The following is a 22,999-nucleotide window of genomic DNA, read 5'->3' as shown; positions in this document are numbered from 1 at the left end:
TTAAATGAAAGCCTTCATACTTGACCAAACCTTGAGGAATGTTCCCTGAAATTCTGGGCTTGAAGCCTGTATTCAATCATGGGAGCGGCGTATGATTAGCTGTGCTTTTATCCCTGTGCTGGCGTCTGAGAGGATCATAGGGTTTTTTACATTAATATGCCTGGTGAAATCAGAGCAAACCCTTTTCTTTGTGATTAATAATGTGTTAAGTCACAGTTCCAAATTATTTCAACTTTTCAATGGTTATGGGAACATTTACAAGATTGATGGCTGGACCATATACTGCCAACAGGCTGAAAGAGCTATCATTTATTATAGGGCTTTTTTGGAGCCAAAGTGTGTAATACTACACTGGTAAACTGTGCAGAAAAAGAATTACGAGTTTTGTTACAATATTTTCCCAAATTAGAAATCAAGAGAAGCTTTCTGCACTACAAATATTTTTGTGTGGGGGGAGAGGGAGGAAATGCCATAAAACTTTTCAAAAAATGTAAATCCCAAACATTTCTACACTGTGATGGTGCAACAGAGCTTCATTCATTGTGTTGGCTGATTTAATCCCATCACACCACAGTATTTTGTGGTGATTTGTTGTTCAGTTTCATCATATGCTTATAATAGCCTAGTCTATCTATCATTTCCCTGTTATTTTCTTGTAACAACATCTTAACTGTCCCAGTGCCTCTCAGAAGTCTGTTAATTGTCTTCTCACTGCTGACACTTAAATTCTCTTCTCCTCCCCTCATACGCCAGAAGTAATGTTCATTTGATGATAATCAACCTATCTCATTAAGCATTGGAAGGAACTGAGGATTTCCAAGGCTCACACATCAAGGATTTGCTATTTGGGGTATAGGACAACTGCAAAATCACTGACCTCGGTATCACTGTACATCTATGTATATCTGTATGATGTGTGTACGTGCGTATGCACGTGCCACAGCTTCATGTTATCACAGCACCCGCAGGCAAAATCTCCATTATTCTGACAGTAGAAATTTTTCATTTGTGATTAAAAGAAGGGGAGAGCTCCGCTGCGCAGAGAACAGGAAAAGGCTGAGGAAGCACAATTGCAACCCCAGGAAAACACATTCACTTTCCATGACATGATCCATCTCATCTGCCTTCTGTTCTCAAAACAGTTTTGTCATCCATACTCAGCTCTGCTTAAAGCAAAGGAGAGAAATGGTCTTAGGAAAGATTTTGAGCTCTGATGAGACCCTGCTAACAAGCAGAAGCTTGTCTTGTATTGAAATAACAGGATCTGAAAAAAATGCTGTTCCAAAACACTAGCTCTCCATGAAAACTGCAGCAGTGCTTTAGGCCAAAAAATCATCCTGGCTCACATCAAAGAACAGAAGATAGCCAGCATGCCCTCAAATGACCATCAAAATGTATGTATCCTTACCACAGGAGCATTTCTTTGCAACACACCTTCTATGATGCCTCAGGGCAAGTCACTGTTCTCTGCCTCAATTTCCCCATTGGTAAAACAAAAATAATATTTCCCCTTCTTTGAGACTTTCAGACAAAAGGTGATGGGAAACGAGAGCCAAACATTACTAGTACTATCCTTTCTGAGCCTCAGTAATTCGTTCCCTGCTGGGCTTCTGGAATCTGATGTAAACTTATTGGCATAATACATTCTGTGCTTGTGTTCTTGTATTTGCGTTGACCTCCATATCCAGCAAAATCAGAATAAATGTAATTTAGAAATTGATAGGAAACACAAGAAGCAAATAATCCGGGTTGTACCAAATGAGTAGCAGCTAATGTTCTATGCACATGGGGCCAGCATGTGCCAGTTCTGTAGTTGCTTCTTAAAGCAATGTGTACTGTCAGGGTTTGGGCTTTTTGGGGTGCAGCTACATTTTTCAATTCATTTCCAGTACTCACATCCATGCTGGGAATAAGCGATCACAGTTTTTTCTCCCTTTTCTCTTTAGAAACATGTGGTTAAAAAGAAAAAAGAGTCTTCATTCTTCGAGGCAGCTCTGCCCGTGCTGATCTCAGATTAGCCAGGCAGGAGTTCAGCCTTGGCAGTGGGGGGGTTGGGCGGGGGGTGATGAACACTTACTCACATCAGGGCCCAGATCGTCAGCTGTACTTTGAGGAGAAGCAAGGAGAAGAAGCCAAGGTGGCCCTATCAATCTGTCATCTGTCCTAGGATCACCTTCCAGGTTTAGTTAGATAATAAAGTGCCTTGTGCACAGTTTTTGTTTCTTTTATCTCTCTGATTAAAAAAATACAAAAAGTACAAAGTGAAGGCAGTGGCGGTGTATTTCATGTGGCAGCCAGGGAAAACTTATGTCATGGTGGGAGGAGAGAGAAGGGCTGACTGCGTGGCACAGAGCTGGTTGGATTTGGGATTCTTCTGATGCCTTCTTGAACTCGTCCCAAACTCACATCCCCTTCTTCAGCCTGCCTTGTCTCCAAAATCTTATTCCTCCCAGGCGTTATGATTTACACTGTTTGAAGGAAGCACAGCTAGCTTTAAAGCCATCCCTGAGCTCCCCTACTACCCAGGCCTGGTTCACTGCAAGCATGAAAGAGAGAAGGGATCAGCATGCTTTCATAGACAGCATGCCAAATTTTATTTCTCTTTCCCATCCTGGAGGTTAAGCATGCCTTAGGAACACAGCAGGAGCCAGAGGATGCTGCCTCACAAGCAGACATCTGCTAGATTGCTTGAGACTTAGCAAGGATCCCATGGAGGTGTAAATCTGTGGAGATGTGAGTCAGGTCCGCAGACTGGAAGAGCTATATCCTGATGGAAGATGCTCCTGGTTTGAACTGCTGCTGACTGAGGCTAGAATCTGGCGCTGTGCTTTCCATTTGCTATGGTATACATCTTTTAAAACCTCATGTTAAACACTCGTACGCAATGTTAGAGAAAGATATCTTCAGCCAGCAATGCCTGTGTTGGTTTTTTCCCCCCGCCCCGTTTACCTCTGAAACTGGGAGCCTGGTCTAGTTTATTCTCTGAGAGGCAGGATATTGTCACAGTGAAGGATGCCCAGTTTTGGCCAAGTGCTCGTTGTACAAAGCATATATCAATGAAGTGCTCCAAATTAGCAGTGGTCTGGCAGCAGTAATAAAAGCTGCGAGAAAGAGACTGTGTAATTGTGCTTGTCATGAAGAAGAATATAGTCCGCAGCTGGTGTACATAAATGCCTCAAATCTGTATGGGAGTCAGAAGAAAATCAAGTAAGCTACTGACCTCTAGCTCAAAGACAGTTCAGCAAGGTGTCTCCTTCAAATACTGCCTTCCTGCCACAAACATACAGCACCCTGGTGGTGTCTCATCTGCCTGCCTGCCCAGACATTTCAAAAGCAACATTTGCAATAATCTCTTAACAATGTTTTCTTGGCATTCCTTCATTTTTCTTAGTTTATATAGATGCATGCTTCGAAATCTTTGTAAGCTATCTCTTCTGGTAGAAGAGTGCCATCTCATGACTGATGTAGAGGAATGAAACAACTCACAGCAGTAAAAAGCTGAAAGCACTCAAACATCCACGGCCAGGAAGGACGGGAACAGCCCGTGCCCTGTGTACCCCCCCAGCACCACAACACTCTGAGACGAACGCTCCTTTGCCAAACAAGTGCTTTGTGGTCATTGTTCTGGGGGAAAAAAAAAAAAAAAAAGCTTAGCATCTTTCCTGAACCAAAGCCCATTCTCGGTGTTGAACCGAAATGAATTACTCGGGAGAAATAGACAACATGATGCAGATCTTCATACAAGGTGCTTCTTACTTCAAAAGCCCAGTGATTTTGTTTCAGACTCCTCTGCAGTATCTTAGGTACCTCTCCTCTGGGAACTGCACAATTCTGAGTGTGAGCACCCTCTTTTCCTTGCTTCCTCTGACAGCTTTCCACATACCTAGCCACCTCTTCTCAAGCTCATTATTTTTTCCTTACTAGAACAACTCATTTTTCTCAGCCGCTGAAATAAATATTGTTAAACTAAGGAGAAATTTTGCATCCTAAAAAGCCCTAATGACTCTTTGTTTCTTCCATAAATGAGATGCACATTTCAAAGAAACTCAGGATTTTTCTGCTCCATCACCTGTTGGAAGTGTTCATGGCAAAATCAGACACAGCATGTTCTCATGGATGATTCCTCCCAGAATCAGTGAGTTTAAATATTTGCAACACACAAACAAGGAATAGGAATAGAGCAGAATAACTTTTTGCTGGTTTGTTTTGTTTTGTTTTGTTTTTTTCCTTTTAAATGAATTCAGGCATTGAGGAAAGTGCTAGATTGAAAAGCCTAGAGCTTGAAATGTGTTGTTCCTATGTTTTCCCAGAATAAAAATATCAGGAGAGTAGTACTGAAGCTTTCCTAAAAATCTGATCTCTGCTGCTGCTGTTCTCCTTTATTGGACTCATTGCTAAATGCTAGGCAGTAATTAAAGATCTGAATCAGCTGCTTCTGTCACCTCAAATAAATCCAAAGTCAATTAAAACCGAGTGAAATACTGATTTTTCTGAAATGGTCATCGATCTACTAGCAGGTATATTAATAGCACCTATTATCAGACAGGATGGTATGCAGCTAAAGTATGGATACAAATTTTTACATAATTTGGATATTAAATAGTGTTTCAGAAGTGAAAGATTTAGCATCTCATTCCCTGAGGCAGCCAGTTTTTGCTCAGTCCTGCATTTCAAAAATATGCTGCTAAAGTTGTCAGATAGCCAATATTATTAATCTGAAAGCATCAACTTAATAAGTCTCATCCTATGAACTGAAAAAAAAAAGAAAAACAAATCAAAACCCACTTGCTATTCAGTGGGAGGATTTTAACAGCACAGATGATTTTCTTTGCATAACTGCTAGAAGGCCTGCAAAAGTTCATCAAAAATCAGAGCTGCATGAAGTCTGGGACTGCCTGATTCTTTTCTTATGGTAAAGATAACAATAGCTGAATCAATAAACCTAATTTAAATTTTAATTAAAGATTATTGTTATGACAGATGACTTTATAATCTTTGTGTGTTTAAAATATTTTAATTATGTTATTATTTAGTTTAGTTATTATGCAGTTTCCCTCAAGAATATTTTTATAAAGGGGTTGACTAATCACACTAAATAACAATATGAACAAATGTTTGGTTGCTTAAACTCTCTCCCATTAAGAAAATGAAAGGGCATAAGGTCTACTATCCAAACCCATTATTTGAAATACTAACAAAACTAGCCCAGATATTCCTCCTCCCAGGGCAGGTAAGTCAGCTTTGGGCCATGTACAGCACGGGGGTCCTTCAGAGAGACCCACAGCACTGAGCCCTTTCAGCTCTTACACTGAAGACCTGTAACACCAGGAACATGCTTCAAAGTGTCTGAGCAAAGTTTCTCCGCCTGCGAGGGCTATACTGCCAACAGGGCGTAGGAACAGGAACAGGGCAGGAGGAAGGTCCGTGCTTAAGCCACCAGAAAGAAGAGAGGAGGAGCTGCCAGATGAATTAAGCACAGGTCTAACCACTGTCACCAAAGGGCAACATCTTCATGGAGATGAGCTTCGTCCAAAATGCCCAGAGAATGCTTGAAATAGAGTGGTGAGGCACTGGAACAGGTTGCCCAGAGAGGCTTGGATGCCCCATCCCTGGAAGTGTTCAAGGCCAGGCTGGATGGGGCTTTGGGCAATGTGGTCTAGTGGAGGGTGTTCCTGCCCACGGCAGGGGGGTTGGAACTAGATGGTCTTTGAGGTCCCTTCCAACCCAAACGTTCTATGATTCTGTGATTCTATGATTCTAAATGCAGAAAATGCCCAGGTTGCTTGTTTGCTTGGTGAAAGAATCGGAAAGCAGCTGTGCCGTTATTAGCCAGTGCTACAGAGCTGGACCAATCCAGCTGTCACACATCTCCATGACCAGCTGCTTTTTGTAGGCTGACGTGTGACAATAGCTGGCCTTCTCACCATGGGAGCTGTGATGGTTTCAGCAATGCTGTCAGCATTTACAACTTGCTCCTGAAAACCACAGAGCACCTGTACACCAGCCCTTTTGAGACTCTTTCAGGTGAAATATAAATCAAAAATATCATCTCTGAAACTAAGATATCTTCAGAAAAACTGATTTCTTCAAGCTGTCTGTTCTAAAAGCAAGTACCGCCTACCCACATTTAGCTTGTTTTCCAGCCCACCTAAAAGGATGCACCATTATGAAACTGCCCAGGCAACCCCACTGAAATGTTTTGTTGCTTACCAAAAATCCAAATGATTTTGGATAGAACATAATTTCTCTTTATTTATGCTGCAGTTCCAAACATCACTTTGTCTGGCAGAAACGAGTGCTTTATCCTGAACTCTCTTTCATCTGCTCCTGTGATTTCACAACAGCTAAACCAGGCTTCAGCAATGCCATTAGCTACAAACCTAGAAACAACCACCAGAATACTTTGTGGGTGATTCACAGATTTTGTTGTCAAAAAGCTAGTGATCTTCCTTATTTCCTGAATTTTACAGTATGCCAAGCTGTGTGTTCACACTGTTTTGTCTTTAATCCTGGGTTCACAAACATTTCCACAGTAAAATGTGACATTTTTATAAAAAGCTCTAAGTCAGTAAAGTTCAGGACAGAGCAAACCTTGGATGTTCTGTTCTCTTTGTAAGTAGCATTTTAAGAAGAGAAACAAAAGCCATCCAAACATGCAGACTCAAATTATGTGTTTAAGAAGTCTGCACAGCAAGAGGTGAAATAGATCACACGTATATTTTAATTAAACATTTATCTCACAATCATGACAGTGCAAGCGTGCAGCAGCTACAAGACGTTACAGAAGATCCTTCTTTCACAGCAAGCACCGTTCCAACTAAAGGGGTTTTTCTCCCAGCCATCCCTTGGCATTAATGCTAACGTGGGATTTCAGCAATGCCCAAACATGCCTTGTTCTAGGCTCAGTCCCAGTTACTACTGTGTGCTAAATGCACGTTCCTCAAGAGGATTGCATGTGCAATGAATATTGCTATGTAGCATGTGCAATGTATATTGCTATGTAGCATAGAGCCAATATAGCAGTCAGTGATATTTTTCCACAAAAGACTGGCCACCTTGGAAGAGCTCTCACATAAGCAACACTTCTACCCCTCTCCAAGGCCAAAGGCTTTTAGGGTCTATATTCTCAGCAGTTAAGCAGGAAACTTGCGGAGCATCCAGCTCTACTAGTGCTGTCCACGGGCATTGCCCAGGCAGGCTTGCTGCAGATGTGTCTGAGCAATCGCATCTTGCAGTGTTAGCCCGAACATTTTAGAGAAGAAGCAGTTCCCATCAAAGATGGAGTTTCAAAAAGACACAGGGTTTTTTCAAACTCGTGAAGTTGAGAAGTGTTAGAGGATGCGTTTTTCTTTTCTTCACTTCCTACCTGGGATTTATATCTACCCCATTCCCATCTTCTGCCTCCTCAGCAAGGAGTGGAGAGAGAGGAACCTGCTTTTGAGGTGCTGATCTCATTTAGCCCTTGGGTTTATGCAGAACAGAGAAGAACAAGAGCTGTTCTACTGCTTTCTTCCCCAAGAAGAGTAATGCAGCAGCTCAGACAGCTCCTTCTTCACCCTTCTTTTATCCAAAACTAGATTTTCCTGTGGCCTTCCACTGCTAAATAAAAGGTGACAGAAAGGGCATGGGACTCAGCCCATGGAGGAAAAGGGACTCTCTTTAGCATTCCTCAGCCTGAGACCATGCTGCAGGAAGCCAGCTGTGGCACAGCATCACTGCACACTCGTGTGCAGCTGGGTGTCCCCCATCCTCTCCTCTCCAGGTGCTTTTATGAGATGTTTTTCCCCAGCATCAGTGAATTCAGTGACTGGAGAGAGACCATAAAACAAACTGAACCCAAAGTGCTTTCAAATGCCAAGGTAACCAAACTGGAATATTTGTGTGAATTGTATATTTCCTGAGGTTCTCTGGAATAAGAATTAAAGATGTTGCTTATGACTGTGGAAAAGAAATAGGAAGCCAACAGGAACTCACGCAAAGGCTGTGATTCTTGCTGACTGGTCATCCTCTCGGTTATGGAACCAACCTAGCAAGACAGTTGGATAGGTCCAAAACCATAAACAGAACTATTAGCATTAAGGTACTGCTAGGCGTCTTCTCCACATCACCTGCCACCTAGGATCCTCTCTGCTCCATGCCATACCTCCGCCATGGCAGGTCAGCTTGCGCTGCTGAGCAGAAAATCCTGCCAAGACCCTTCTCCGGCGAGGCAGCAAGCGGGCGGCTGGGCTGGAGCCTGGTGCCTTTGCTGCCTGCTCCCGGCTGTTTGCCAGGGAATTGCGGAGCAGGCTGCCAGCGCACCGTGCCGAAGGAGAGCGTCCCATCTGCGGGCCACAATTCGGGAGGAAGCCTGTGGATTAATAGCAATGCATTTTTAAAAGGTCAGGACAGGTCTTCTGTTTGCTCAGCACTTTGGATTTTGAAAGCAGAGCTGCTGAAGATACAACTGTGTACTGCAGCTTCCTTGAAACAAAACTCCCCTATATCCTCCTCTGCGGGTATCTGCTAGGAGAAATAAAGCACTTGCGTGGTGCTGATTCGACGCCTGAGAAACCACCGAATCTATAAATGTATCCCAACAGTCAAACGCAGAGTAGGGTACAAAATCCTGGTACTTCATGTTCCAGCTCCACCAAATTGAGCTTCCCGTTTCCAAGGACTCCGAGTGCCAATTCTGGAACAAGCTTCTCTCTCTGGTCAGACACTGCGTTATTTGATATATTAAATTTCCACAGATTTAGTCGACAGAAAAATGTAATCATCATCCATTTAAAAAAGCACAGCTGAAAAAATTATTAAAATTCATACACATCAGGCAGCTTGATTTGCTGGGCATGGCCTGAATATAAGGCTAAATGAAGGTTAAATATTGGCTGAATAGTGATTGTACTGTCTCTTTGAGAAGCTGTTTATTGAGAATGTATATGGTACTGTTAGCTAAAAGTGGCAGCATATTTGAGATTGAATCAGACAAGCTTTTCTGCCTTATGCATGTACCATTTCTCAGTCTAAGCTAGATGCAGTCAGAAAGGAGGAAATTAGACATAAAGTATTCAATGAAGTATATTTAATTCCTTATAGGAGAAATATTAACCAAGGAAATCAACATGCCTAACTCTGCATTTTTCCATTGGAAAACATCATTTCACTGGCATTGAAATCTCCTACTAGGTGAAAAAAAAAAAAATGCATATTTTTCATATTTTGAAAAAGACTAAAACATGGCCAACTTTTTCTAAATTAGATGCTGCATTATACAATATATCACATTTGGAGAAGTCAGAATGAAAACAGAATGTTTTGACTGATCCAAGTTAGACTTTGTTTAGAATTTAACTTAATTCCACTTTCTGGGTGGTCAGGCCAGCCGCTCCAGCCCACTCCATGGCAACTTGCTTTTTCTGATGGGGAGCTTGTCCCTGGTCCTGGCACCAGCTGTGAGATGAAGACAGCAGCTACCACAAAGACCTCTGATCAGAATTCACAGATGGCATTAGATCAAAGCAATAAAATTTCAAATATAGTGATCGGCTTCTTGGTCTGATTAAGTAAGAAATATGAAAATAGAAATACCAAATTACTCAAATCATTTACAGAAAAAGAAGCACCAGGTCTAACATTAAAAAAGGAAAAAGAAAACAAACAAACAAAAAAGCTAATGAAAGTTAATTCCTTATATTCTTACAGGAAAAAACGTGTCCACTCTCCCTTCCTCTCCCACTCATACACACACTCCTCTCTCCAGTCGCTGCACCAGAGCGCGGAGTGGCCATCCTGCGATGTAGCTGGGACACGGAGTAGCCACGCACACCGTTCATAACCCACGACACGAGGATGTCGCGCGCAGATTCCCAGGCATGCTGAAACACGGATACATTGAAATGCTCACCCACACGCTGCTCACAGTTTTTACTCCTTTCAAGAGCTTTAGACATTGCTCAGGATGAGATAAGCATCCAGTTTCCAGGTGTGTTCTGAATCAAGTTATCAGAACCCCTGGGAATTTCCCATTGCTAGCTCTGAACAAGAGCTTATATATATCTAATATTTTTTTGCTCAAAACTGAGAAAAACCCACTGATTTCTTGTCAGATGTACACAAACACAAAAAGGAGGGGGAAAATGTCTTAACACAGCATGGTATTTGCAACATTTTCCAGCACTGACAACCAATGCTTCAGGCTTTACAAAAAATGGTGAATTCAGGGTACAACGTGACTTTTTTTTTCCTTCTTTTTTTAGCTTGATTTAAGAGAACAATTTAACTAATACGGAATGTTTCGGACAATAACTTGGTGGCACTATGGAAATTTTATTCTAAATTTCTGTTCTTTTTTGAGGCAATCATTTTCACACCAGGGAGAATTGTTTAGTACAAATTTGACAGTGAAAGTCTAGATGAGGAAGACAATATACTGCAAGTACATCTACTGCCCTTAAATCTCAGCATGTCCCTTGCGGCACACCAATAAAACAGGCCCAGCAAAGCTAGGTAATTTGCCAAAGCCCACACAATGTCTGCAGGAGAACCAAGGTATCAATCAGGAGTTCTTGACTCCTAGCCTTTTGCTTGTTTTTAATAGCACACATTGCTTTCTCTTTTTTCTTAACATCTAAAAATAGCAGACTGACAAATCTTGCACCAAATATACTTGAGACCAAAAGGTCATCCGGGCAGAGACCATCTCTCTTCCTTGTAGCACGCTGCTTGGCGATACTTAACAAACACAGGAGCAATGCTCAGACACCAACCTAGAAAGTCACTGTAGCTTTTCTGAGCACCATACTGGAGTTTCAGACACCAGGTGCACGTTCATCTAATTGCCTCAATAGTAGTGCCATTATCACAGTGTTTAAGTAAAATTCGCCCATCTTCTCACTCTTGCTCCAGGCAAGGTGCAAGAGTCAGCTCTAACGCTACGGGTCAGCACCTCCCCTTCTTCTTAATTCCTACAGCAAAATAGTTTCATCATGAGCACTGACACAGAGACTGTAGGAATTAATCTCAAGGGGCACAGAATTTCCTACATGTTTGGTTTTGTTTTTAAAAGGTTCTTATGATACAAACGAACCTTTTCACAAAGTAGGTCAAAACCTCTACAGTGACACCTCAGCAAAGGATGTTATGAATAAAGACAGCGTGAACGCAATATAATAGGAGCATTGCACATGGAAGTCTCAGCTCCCAGCTGGAGACCCCAGACCAAATTCCAAACTGCTGTACATGAGTGAAATTCCACTCACCCCAGAAACAGGGACACCCCTGGTTTTGGTGCACGCTTGAGTCCTCTGCTGCTGAGGTCTTACTCCAGGCTGAACTGTGAAGCAAACTTCCCATGCAATCACCGAAAACAGGTCGGTCTTACGGGGTATCCCATTCAATTTCGTGCAGCAGAAAGTCTGCCTCGTTCTGCTACGTGCCAGCAGGAAATCGCTGAACCTCGAAATCAGCTTGACATTGTGGCTGTCAGCCAAAAAGATGCAGTCAGCAATGGGGTGTAGTTCTTGCCCCTTCATTTCGTTTAGAGTCCTTTTTTAATAGCAGGAGTGGAATTTGAAAATAAAAAGTCCTGTCATAATAAAGACTGCCTCAAGTGAAACAAAAGCTGAGTCAGGCTGTCGCTATGTGTTATCTGCAGTAGGCTGATCTAGAGCTGAAAAGCACTATATTTTGGCCCAAACATGTATTTGATTCCATGATTCTGAAGTACCCTTTCTCCACTGACTTTTTAATAACATTTTATTTTTGATGATCCTGTCACAAAGTGAAATAATATATGATAAGAGTGCATGAGACAACATACTATTGTGTAAGCTACCATGAAATCTTAAATTAAGTGCGCTGTGAGGAAATGCATCAAGTCACTCTGGGTCACCACACCAAACCCTTGTAGCACTTTAAGACAGGGCAAAGCATAAGCCTAAATAGCTGTAGACAGCGTGAACAAGCCGTAACCCCAAAATAACTGCACAGGGCGACTTTTTGAGAGTAATGAATCTGGAGGTGGCATCAACTTTGTTATTAATTCTAATCAGTCGAAGGTGGGGTTGTAACCTTACCCGCATATCAGCAACAGCTCAGGGGAATTATTCTGTCATTTTCTTAGACTGCATGGTGCAAACATTAAGCTTGATAAAACCTTTCATTCTAGCTGCAAGGAAAATTGTTGATGAGGTACACTGAAATAGTGTCCACGCTCCCAGTGAGGCAGAGGGAGCCACTGCTGCCTGTGCTCTGGAGAGGAACAGCCCACATGTTGTCAGGAGTCAGAGCATGGTCCCAACAGCTTGTTGAAGCAAGCAGGACGTAATGTCACAGATATCACCAAGCCCTCTACAGCATCCGCATCCCAGCACAGGTACCTTGCGGCCGGAGCCCAGCTGTCTGTCAAGTTCAATGCAGACAGAAAGCAGCTTAGCGGGCTGGCTCCTGCTCACAAGTCGCTCTTCGCCCTGCAGCGTTGCTCAAGTCCTTGCAGTTCAGCTCCTCACCTGTTGAACGGGAATAATAAGCATTTAGAGGATAAATTAAAGTTTTAATGACACTGGTTGTCTGGTAACAAGACTATCCAAAGTAGTATCTAATTGCTGGTTTCAGATACATGGAGCTAACCCCAGCACTGTCAGCAAGAGCCTTTTTGCTCCTGTTTGAAAGCAAAACAATAAAAATGTTGCCATGTCAGCTTGGTTGCCGAAAAAAAAAAGGTGTCCTTCACCCAATCTCCATAATTTAGTTTGCCTCCCTGGATATAACAAGGACAAAACTTCAGCTTGCAACTCGCCTTGCATAGTTCTGACCCAGGAACATGGACAGGGGAGCGATAGGAAGGGTACCCACCATGGTTTGTGTCTTTCACAGAGAAGTGGCAATTCATATGTTGCTGGTTACAGCCCACAAAGCTCTAACTGAACATTAAACATAATAAAAAGCCCCACAATGAAGTAAGATGGCAATTAATTTTACTACTTAGGTAACTTGCCTAGCAATCAAGTATTTGCACAACACGCGGTCGTGATTCCCTAGCCCGTGCAAACGTAAAACAAACAGACTGAAACGCTGTCATTAAGAGCTAACAGAAAGCTGCAACACATACAAAGGTCCATTACAGCTCATTAAAAATGCTTCAAGTTTAAAGGAGTGAGACGGCAGTTAAGGGCAACCATCAGAGGTCTCATCAGCTCACGGCGTGTTTAAAATACAGTATGCAGCGAGGTGAACAGGTGCAAGCGCAAGCCCACTGCAGGGCACACTAATCCTGCCGCTGCCTTCCTCCCGCGCCAGGCAGCAGGGACAGATGGTGCGGGGAGCTGTGGAGCTGCCGCGCCGGGATGTGCAGGGGCAAGCGGCTGCCCAGCCCAGCAGGAATGCTGCTCCGTCACTGCCCGCTGACCCGGCTTCACTCGATGCCCATCACAGCACGGCCTGAGTCCAGACTCAAGGTTTTTGTTGGCCTCTGTCGTTCCTTCTCAAACAGACCATGCCTTCCAGTTATAGTTTTAATTAATTTAGAATTAATTATTTGAGTCTTTTAATTTCCCGGCTTATTTTGAAAAAGTCCAACTAATGCTGAACTAAGTAGCTCCAAAGGCTCCCCAGTTCTCATCTACCCTGAAGGGATCCAATTAAAATGACACACTAATCAAAATGTCAAACCACAATCATTTTTAAAGCCATTGTGCAACAGATCTATAGCTACATATAAAGCACACAATTACTGAATAAATCATGCAAAAAGAAGACATTTTTTATGATGAGGGTGGTGAGGCACTGGAACAGGTTGCCCAGAGAGCTTGTAGATGCCCCCTCCCTGGCAGTGTTCAAGGCCAGGTTGGATGGGGCTTTGGGTAACCTGGTCTAGTGGAGGGTGTCCCTGCCCATGGCAGGGGGGTTGGAACTAGATGATCTTTAAGGCCCCTTCCAACCCAAACCATTCTGTGATTCTATGAATATTTGGAAACCTGAAGCCTAAAACACCCTCACTCAAGATGCAGCCTCCCATGTCAACCAAGAGCATGTTCAGAACTTACAGCAAACAATAAAAGCCACATTTCCTTTTACAGGACAATTAAAACCATGGAGTATAATGAAATGTGTAAATTAGACCATAATACATGATAAGGACTTAAGTGCAGAAAAGACAGTTCTGAAGCTCTGCTGACGGTGGAGCTGAAGGTCCTGTAGGCCAGCACAGGCAGAGGCTGGTAAAGCCGCACCACACAGAACTGCAGAAATCTCTCTTCTGTTTCCAGAGCCACGCAGGCACACTGGCAATCACTTCAAGAGTCTCCACAACTGTGGCACCTTTTAATCTGGAATCCTTGTGATCCACTTTTAGAAATTTTTCCTGTATTAGCTTTCTCAAACCTTTAGAGAGCATAAACAAACACACATCCCTCACTAGATAAAGTCATTTTCTTGATTTCAACTTACTTGCTTGAAAAATCCTAACTCTTTTTACTCTAACTCAGAAAGTATTTTGTCTAGCTGTGGAAAAGAAACAGGTATTAAATCATTGTTGATTGGGAGACTAAATTAAAAACTGAGACAGGTCAAAATTTCAGATGAGGGTTTGTTTTTAATGAGCTGTAACTCTAACGTAATTCCATTAATCTTCTTGACTTCTGCAGAAAAATTTCCCCTCTTTTCCACCAGTCAAATGAATTTTTCCAACTAAAGCAGCGGGATCACCGAGTACTTGGCCCAAGCATAGGAAGTTAATACTGTTTCAAAGGGACTTCAATTGTGGTTTTTTTTAATTTTTATTTTTTTTAATCTCATTGCCCTTGTAATGAAAACTCCAAATTTCCCACTCACTTCGAAGTTAAATTTCAGCAGCTCAGAAAGGGATTAGAAACACATGAGTCTCAGGAATGGCACAGTCCTTTGGGGAAACCCATCCAGGGGTCACTGGTCTCAGCGTGCCACCAAGGAGCAGCAAAGGTGCTGGTAGGAGACCGGCCCAGAGGGTGCCTGAGACAGGAGGGAAGACACCACGACAGCGCTAGGTACTGCCAGCCCCCTCTGCCCCCAGCCCACTGATGCCTCCCTCCCGGGGCAGGGAGATCCTGTCAAACACTGCACCCACACTTCTGGGTCTGCCCAGAAGAGCACTGCAAAAAACACAAATGACCCTTTGGGGAAGCTACGGCACAAGTAGTGCATTTTTCATATGTATAATGCTCTGTGAGCTGCCAAGTTCCTCTCCATCCGTCATTTTGTGGGAAAGAAGATCTCCTTTAGACTAAAAATCGCACAGGAAATCTCACAAGGGATGATTTTGTGGTATGGTTTTGTGTTCTTCAGCCCTTCCTACCTGTGAAATGAGCAGAAAAATGGTAAGATCATTATTTCCATTTGTGCGTTATTTGCGAATTGAAATGCAAACCTCTCTTGTCCTGCAAAACAAAGAATACCAAAGGCTTCAGTATTTCTGTCAGACAAAAGGAAAGAGAAATTAAGATCAGTAAGCATGGTAGAAGTACGGTCCCGCTCCTGCCTGGCTGTAGCAGGTAGGTACAATGCAGCAGTTTTCATGCTAAAGATTTCCCCGACAGTCACCCCTTCGCAAGGTCCGAGGCACTGCAGTAAGTAGAGGGAAACGACGGAGAAGCACTGAAGTACCACAGTGCGGTAACAGCTGATAAATGTCCTTCTAAACATAGTGCTATCAGTACCGAGGAACAGCAATTTTCACCCATTGGAAGAAAATTATCTGAGCTTGGAGATGAGGCTCGAGAGAATAAGGACTGAATTACCTAGAGCAGTTTGCACAGCCCTGAAAAAGATCAGAGACATTAAACTACCGGTGGTTGCTCTTCCTGAGACTTTCCAAGTGTCTTTATACGATGCCAGCAGTGCAGAGAAATGTTATGCATTTCTATAGACTGCCATTTATGTCCCCCAAATTAAACAATTTTAAATGCTTATGATAACCTTCTAAATAACTGATGTGTGGCAGGTTTGTCCAGGGGTTATGTATCATTATTTGCTAGGTATTGGGCATGTACTGTTTAGCTGATGTTTGCTTAGTAATATGTAGTTAATAATTTGCAAATCATTAAAGGAAAACCATCACATTCTCTCCATGTACTCCCATTTTGTTGGCAGAACGGTTTTGCCTCTTAAATTCACTTCTCCTAACCCTTTTCCTGGTCAGCTGGGTCTCCCTTTCCAGTAGCGAGCATTAACATTTTATCGTAGTGTTACCCTGAGTTGTCTGCCTGAGATGGGAGAACCTGACTTGGTTCTCCAAGTCACAGGTCACTGCCGTGGCCAGGTTTTTATTCACCCAAAGGACACTCTGGACTACACCTTGAGCTTGGAACAGCCACCTCTCTCCATGCCTCTTAACAAAATAAAGTATCTTACAGAATTTTTTGCCCTATAGCAGCTCCCAGAGTGAGATTCAGCAGAGCTGTGAAGAGAAGATAACAAAGAATTTAGTTCCAGTTATCTGAATTCAACACCACACGCTCTCACAATGTCCTTCAGACATTTGCTGATGTTTGTGCATTGACCACCAGCCCAAACCTCAAAGCTGCGTAACTAAAAGGTGACTCCAACCTTTAGGAGAACCAAGTCAACCCGTGGATCAGAGGCTCAGGGATTAGCTCCAGCAGAGAAATGTTTTTGCTCAAGTTCCTCAGTTAGCTTGGGCAACTGCCAGACATGGCAGCGTGGGTTCGTTACATGCCAGGGAACCAAAGGATGGCACGGTGCAAGTCACGTACGCTCTCAATAAGCCATCGTCAGCAGGTGAGTTACTTGTTGATGAAATACAGGAGAAGAACTGCATTTAGTAAAGAAATGTTAATTTTTGTTCACAGACTCGCCACTTGTTACTATATACACGCACCAAAGGAAAGGGCGTCAAATAGGTTATACAGTGTAAAATTGCTTTCTAACCTCAACCTCATACGATGTCAAACCTATTTGTTTTCTGGCACGTGTCTTCCTACAAACACTTCTCGCATATATGAATAAGTAACTAAGGATTCGGGAAAGCAGTGGTTCCTTATTATAGTACTTCTTCCTTCTCTGTTACAGGAATGACCTGCCAAGCTCGAAGTTCATACATTACAAGTGAGATCCTGTGGGGTTACCGTTTTACTCCTGTCCTCACTCTGGAGGATGGATTTTATGAGGTTGACTACAACAGTTTTCATGAAACGTATGAGACCAACACACCAGTTTACAGTGCCAAAGAGCTGGCAGAGATGGCCAGCCGAGCAGAACTGCCCCTGACGTGGTCTGTTTCCAGCAAGCTGGACCAGCATGCTGAGTTGGAAACTGAAGAGGAAGAAAAGAATCAAGAAGACCAAAATGAAAGAAACGGTGATGTGGCCAACTTGGAGAATGAGTCTAAAGTGTAGAACCACTGGAGGCGTAAGGGCCACACCACCTCCTTTATCTTCTCCCTCTTTGCTCCCCTTTTCTTTCTCTGACACGCCTTCTTTTTTTTTTTTTTTTCCTTCCTTGTTATTCTTAATTCTGGGAAAATAAATACTTAAGATGCGAAATATCTACCTGCCCAATTTAAACTCAAGAGGTTCACAGACTGAGCAAAGGCATGGGTTAAAGCTGCAATACCCATTATCGATGGTGGAATCTCAATCCCGACCCTGGTAATGACTGCTGCCTTCCTCAGCACCTCTCTGAGTTCAGACCTCCAGGTTTATTCACATCAACAAAAACAAAAAAACCCACAAAAGCAAAAGCAAAGGGAATATATACAAGGGATTTAAAAGGAAAGACTAACTGATGGTCATCAAAGTACTGGGCCTTGGCTCCAGTTTTTACGTATGTCAGAACAGTTTCACACCCTGGGCAGTACACCTCTATGAAATGGGCCTTGCAGCTTTAAGATGAAGGTGAGCAGAGGGATCTGCAATCCAACACGATACTGTACATATGCCTTATGTAATTACTTTCTCTTTACATTTAGTAATAAACACCGCATGTACAAAAGTACTGTAGTAAAGAACTTCTAAATAATGTACATAGATGTGTAATTAATGTAGGTTTAGAAACAGAGTTCTAGAAATATTGGGATGCAAAAACTAACTACCCATTGAGTAGGCATTTCTCTTCTAATATTTGGATTTTAATACTGATTTTTTTTTCCCCTATATCTATGGCTCTTCTAGTGCATGACATTTTCTTCAGTGTACCAGACTGGCAGCTATTTAGAGTACCTCACTGTTTGCCAAACAGATCGTTTTACCGACTCTAAAAAGCCATAAGTCTGGGAGAAGGCAGGGTAGAGAAATTGTAACATACTTACTGATATACTGTGAAAATGTTTACAAATAATGCAGTCCGTTCCTGCTTATCTTTTTTTGGCAGTTCAACCTGAAATTTAGGCCGTGGCAAACTCACGGCAAACCAGAATTTCCTGTAGACTCTTAATATAGCATGTTTCATATGGAGGCATTATCCTTTATGTGCAATATCTAGGCAAACTTCTCCCCTCTCCCCACCCAATCCAGCGGAGTAGTTTGCTGCTACAAACAGCAGAAGCCATTGAAAACCAAATGTTGCACCTTAGCGAGTAGATTTTAACTGTTCAGCTGGAAAAGAAACAGCTGAATCTCATCTCAAGCCGTTATCAATGAAATTCATTTGTTGACAGTGCTGGTGCTTGGCCGGTCCTGCGGATTCACGGATGGTGCGACACCCCTGGGTTAATGCTTCGACAGGGTTTCTCTGCTAAATACACGGTTCCTGCCACCCGCGTTCAGGAGAGTGGTTCTCTAACAACTTTATCTTAGGTTAGCTCCCTGGCTGTTGTAAATCAGTGTAAATCCTGTACATTCCAACTTGAAAACGTTAAAATTAACGGGGCAGTGATCATTTGCATAGCTTACATGGCAACACTCAGGCTAGTGGGGGACCTGACGTGTACGGTCACAGTTTCACAGACATGCTCCGTAAGGGGCTGCTCAGACCGTGCAGCATTGCCCAGTGCTAAGGGCCTCTCAGTCTGGCCCAGCGTGCATAAAATACTACCTGTTGAAAAAAGATTGCATTGCTTTCGGTGGGCTTTGGCTCAGGCCCATCAAGAACGGCATTTCTGTCAGCGAAGGAGAAGAAGCTGCAGCCTTAATTTTGTTTTTTTGTACCTGCCTGCTCCGGAAATGAAGAATACACTGAAGAGAATCTGAAGCATTTTTGTACAGAAACATTTACATTAAAATAGAAGAGAAAAAAAAAAAAATAACCTCAGGAGAAACTTAGTGGGCAGGTGGAAATTTTGCACTGTGATATAGCTTTCACATGAATTTCACACCTATTTTCAATTCTTTTTCTGAAACAACTGCCCCTTGCTAATTTTCACAGTGTGTGGCTAATCAGTGGGGTTTCTGCAGGTCCTCTAGCTGTGCTTCGTGCTGAGATGGGCAGAGTAGGGTGTGGGGAAAGGGTTGCACACCAGGGACTGGCAGGTCAGGCTGGATGGAAAGAGGTTTGTGTTTCAGCTCCGAACGTTTTCCCTAGAAGGCTTTCACAAAGCAGCATGATGTGAGGAACGGTGCAGAATATGGATTTTTGTTCCCTCCACCCGGGATGGCTGATTCTGCCAACTCGGTAAAGGTTACTTACACCTACCTTTTGTGAAATAGCAGTCGTTTTGCTACAGACCTTTCAAAACTCGTTCTTCTGCCCCAGCATTGGCAGCTGCCGAGTGCTCCAGTTCATCCATCACAGCCCACCCGTAAGGATGGGTACCCATGAGAGGTACTGAGCATTTTGAAGGAAGGGTGGCTCCACAGCTCCGCTGGAAGACAGAAGCCTTGTAGCAGAGGAGCCGGGGGGAGCACGGCGTTGGTAGCGATGAGCCGTCCACGTGTGTCAGTCCTAGCGAAAGGTGCACGAGCTGAAAGCAAACCATTCCTCTGAGGATAAACCTGCTTTTTGCTCTCGTAATTTACTGGGCCACTCTATAATTCATCGCTGCAGTTTAACAAAATTTGCTTTAATTAGAACAGCAGCTCAGGGCCCTAATTTAAACTTTTTTGTGTCCTTTAGCACAAAAAAATAGACTTTCCGCCACTGGGGCATGCGCATGTGTAAGCTATATTTTTGTGAATAGGGCACTTAAAGCTTAAGGTGTGTGTATTCGTCTCTTTCTCTCTCTCTCCCCCGTATTCGATCGTCTTTGGTATTAATGTAGTATGGACTGTAAAGTTTATGAAATCTCTTTTGTAACATAAGCTTAAAAAAAGAAACCAGAAGCCTCCAAAGCTTTCAATGGGGAAGCTTCACGTAAACTTTGTACTAGAATGTCCCTATCAAACACCTCTATTTTTCTACAATGATTGATTAAGCAGTTTAACAATGTATTTTGTGTCAATGATTTCAACTGAACTGGTAAAAAGACAATTAAGAGTTGAATGCTGTTAATTAACAATGGATTTTCAAGCCGCATATACTGAGTGGTGTTTTCATTAACAGTAAATAACTTAGCCTGGACAGTTCATCTCCTAATCCTAAACAATATACTATGAAGTCTAAGTGCCCTATGGGAATGTTTTTGGTAAATCACATTTAAGGAACCTGAATAATGCAACATTTTAATATAATTGACTAGATAATTAATCAAGACCCATTACATCTCTGTATACTTCACTAATACATTTTGATGCCTTTTTCTCAGAATATCTTGTGATTTCCAGGAGCAAAAGGATTTACAGAGATAAATGTGAGCTCTCAGTAATCTACTGCAGCTCTCAATTCCCTCTTCCAATGAAGAGAGATGCTGCAGAGGTGCTTTGCACAGACTTCATGCACAGTGTTGCACAGTCATCTCTGGCTCCTTCTCCCTTTTTTTTTTTTTTTTTTTTTTTTTAATCACACACTAATTGTTTCTCCCACGCCCAAGTTTCCAAACCAGATCTTTCAGGTGTTGATAATAGACACAGACATAGTGCTTTTAATGGAGCAACACAAATTTATACTGGGTGAGAATGTGACCTTCAGCAAATACTTGAAGCTCTGGCTTGTTACTTAGCAAGATACATCATCTTACCAGCATTATAATAAATTTCAGAAACTATTTCGAAATAGTCACCAAAAAAAAGCATTCTCTTAGCAATATGTAGCTGTTATAATCTAGATTTTTGCCCTAGAAAACCATAGTCATTGGCACCAATGATGTGAGCCATCCCAACAAATGTAACTTCTGTGATCAGAGTTTAACATCTGCTTCTACAAACGGCCTTGCTGCCAGCGTGCAGGTAGAGAGGATTGCTCAGCCCCGAGTCAGAGCTCAGCGCATCCCTTGCAAGGCAGAGGAAGGGGGTGGTGTGCCAGAGGAGGGTCCCCAGCTGGCAGCTGCCAAACCAGGTGGGACAAGGTGCTGGCAAATGCAAGAGGAAAACGCTTGACGGATGGTTTGAAGTAAACTTCAAGACAGGCTTTGCATTTAACCCTGGTGCACGGAGGTGCCCAGGTCTGGGGTTGCCCATGTTCCTCTGCTGGTATTAAAGAGGAAACTCAGGCCTTTCAAAACCAGGGAAGAAATCCCTCTTCTCTTTTCAGACACAGGGCAGAAGTTCCCATTTTGCTCAGCTGCACAATATTGGGCTATTTAGGAGGGGGAAAAACCTAGAGTCAGCTCTCTCCTGCCCAGGAAGTTCAAAGCCACGTCCCACTTCTCCCAAGAAACTAACCCTGCCATAACAGCAACGGCAGAGCCCCAGCCCCCGTGCCAAGCGCTGACTGGCTCTTAAATTCTGGGACTCCTGTCTTTTGCAGATCTGAATTTAAACAAGTGGTGAATTTATACCACTTCCTCCAGTTATTTAATGTGGATGTGAATTAGAGGCCTAACACTGAAAATGTGATTTGTCTATATGACAATGGCAGGGTTGGGTACCTTGGGTAGGACATTTCTTAGCAGCTACCACCAGAGCTGCTGACTGTCAAACATAATCTTTTTACTGTTATGGTACTCTCTGTCCATCAAAATATCTTTCTTTTCAGAATATCAGCCTCCTTAACAGACACATTACCTCACTCAGACACTTTTTAAACTATAAATCAGACCCAATAAAACAAGAACAAAAGTTGGCTTCTCTTCTACTCTTCCTTCAGCTCGTAAATATGCTGTTTGGAAACACAGGCTTGGAAAGCAGGCATAAATTTGGGCTTTGTGCTGTAAATAATTCTTAAATACAAGACCTGAAAGCTGTTATTTATTATTCATATTAAATGATCCTCTTTTATGCTTCCTGAGTGAATTTTAAACTTCTAGGATTTGGCTTTTTGGAGGGGATGGGTGGTGTTAGACATTCCAGGGCATGCTTCATTTCGTGCATTTAGTTCAAGCTTACTTCTACTGATTTCCATTTTTTCAAATCCTCTGGATTTCCAGAAATTATAATCTACTGGGAACTTCAGTATAACGGCATACTTATTTTACCACTTGCCATTCTTCCATTGATTGTCTGTATACTGATGCTCTAATAGTTTCACACAGATAGCACACAGACATCATATCCAAACATAGTGTTCTAAAGAGACCCGAATATCTCGCTATTTCATCTCAAGCGTGAAATCTGTTTTCTATTCTAAGCAAATTCACAAGCATAAACCACAGTTCTTCCCTCATCCTCCATAACTTGTGTGTCATCCATGCAGAATAAAAACTTAAGAGTTTCAAATACCAGCTGCTTTGAGGTTTTTTCTCAGAGGGCAGGACTGGGGAGAGCTCTCCCCACTTTTTTTTTTTTCTTTTTTTAAATCAAAGATGGCAGCTCCAAACTCACAGCTGCAGCACATGGGCAGTCCTCTGGAAGCTATGGGCACCATCTTGCTACCAGCTTGCTTTGAAGTCTGTATCAGCCGCTCTTCCAAGCCACAGAGCTGTTTCCCCTCAAATGATTACACGCAGTCACTTGCATTAACTTTTCTGGAAAGTTTAAACTGGAAGAACTGGTGGAGAACTGTTGCCCCATCACACTTTCCTCCCCATGCTTTTCACAATCTGTTGGACTGGAGC

The 22,999-nt window shown here is 42.7% G+C and overlaps 1 protein-coding gene across 2 annotated transcripts in view; it reads left to right on the top strand.

Moving 5' to 3' along the window:
* KCNJ6 (potassium inwardly rectifying channel subfamily J member 6) overlaps window positions 1-20,511 on the top strand; it is a 170,331-nt gene extending 149,820 nt beyond the window's left edge. For both annotated transcript variants that reach the window (XM_075771920.1, XM_075771927.1), the window contains one exon: window positions 17,047-20,511. In XM_075771920.1, the coding sequence (XP_075628035.1) occupies window positions 17,047-17,372 (326 nt within the window). In that variant the 3' untranslated portion in view covers window positions 17,373-20,511. The remainder of the gene's footprint in view (window positions 1-17,046) is intronic.
* Window positions 20,512-22,999: the final 2,488 nt, after the last annotated feature.

Source organism: Balearica regulorum, chromosome 1, assembly GCF_011004875.1.
Source record: "Balearica regulorum gibbericeps isolate bBalReg1 chromosome 1, bBalReg1.pri, whole genome shotgun sequence".
NCBI classification, from domain to species: Eukaryota; Metazoa; Chordata; class Aves; order Gruiformes; family Gruidae; genus Balearica; species Balearica regulorum.
The sequence above is the reverse complement of the archived record's forward strand: the minus strand, read 5'-3'. Positions and strand labels throughout refer to the sequence as shown.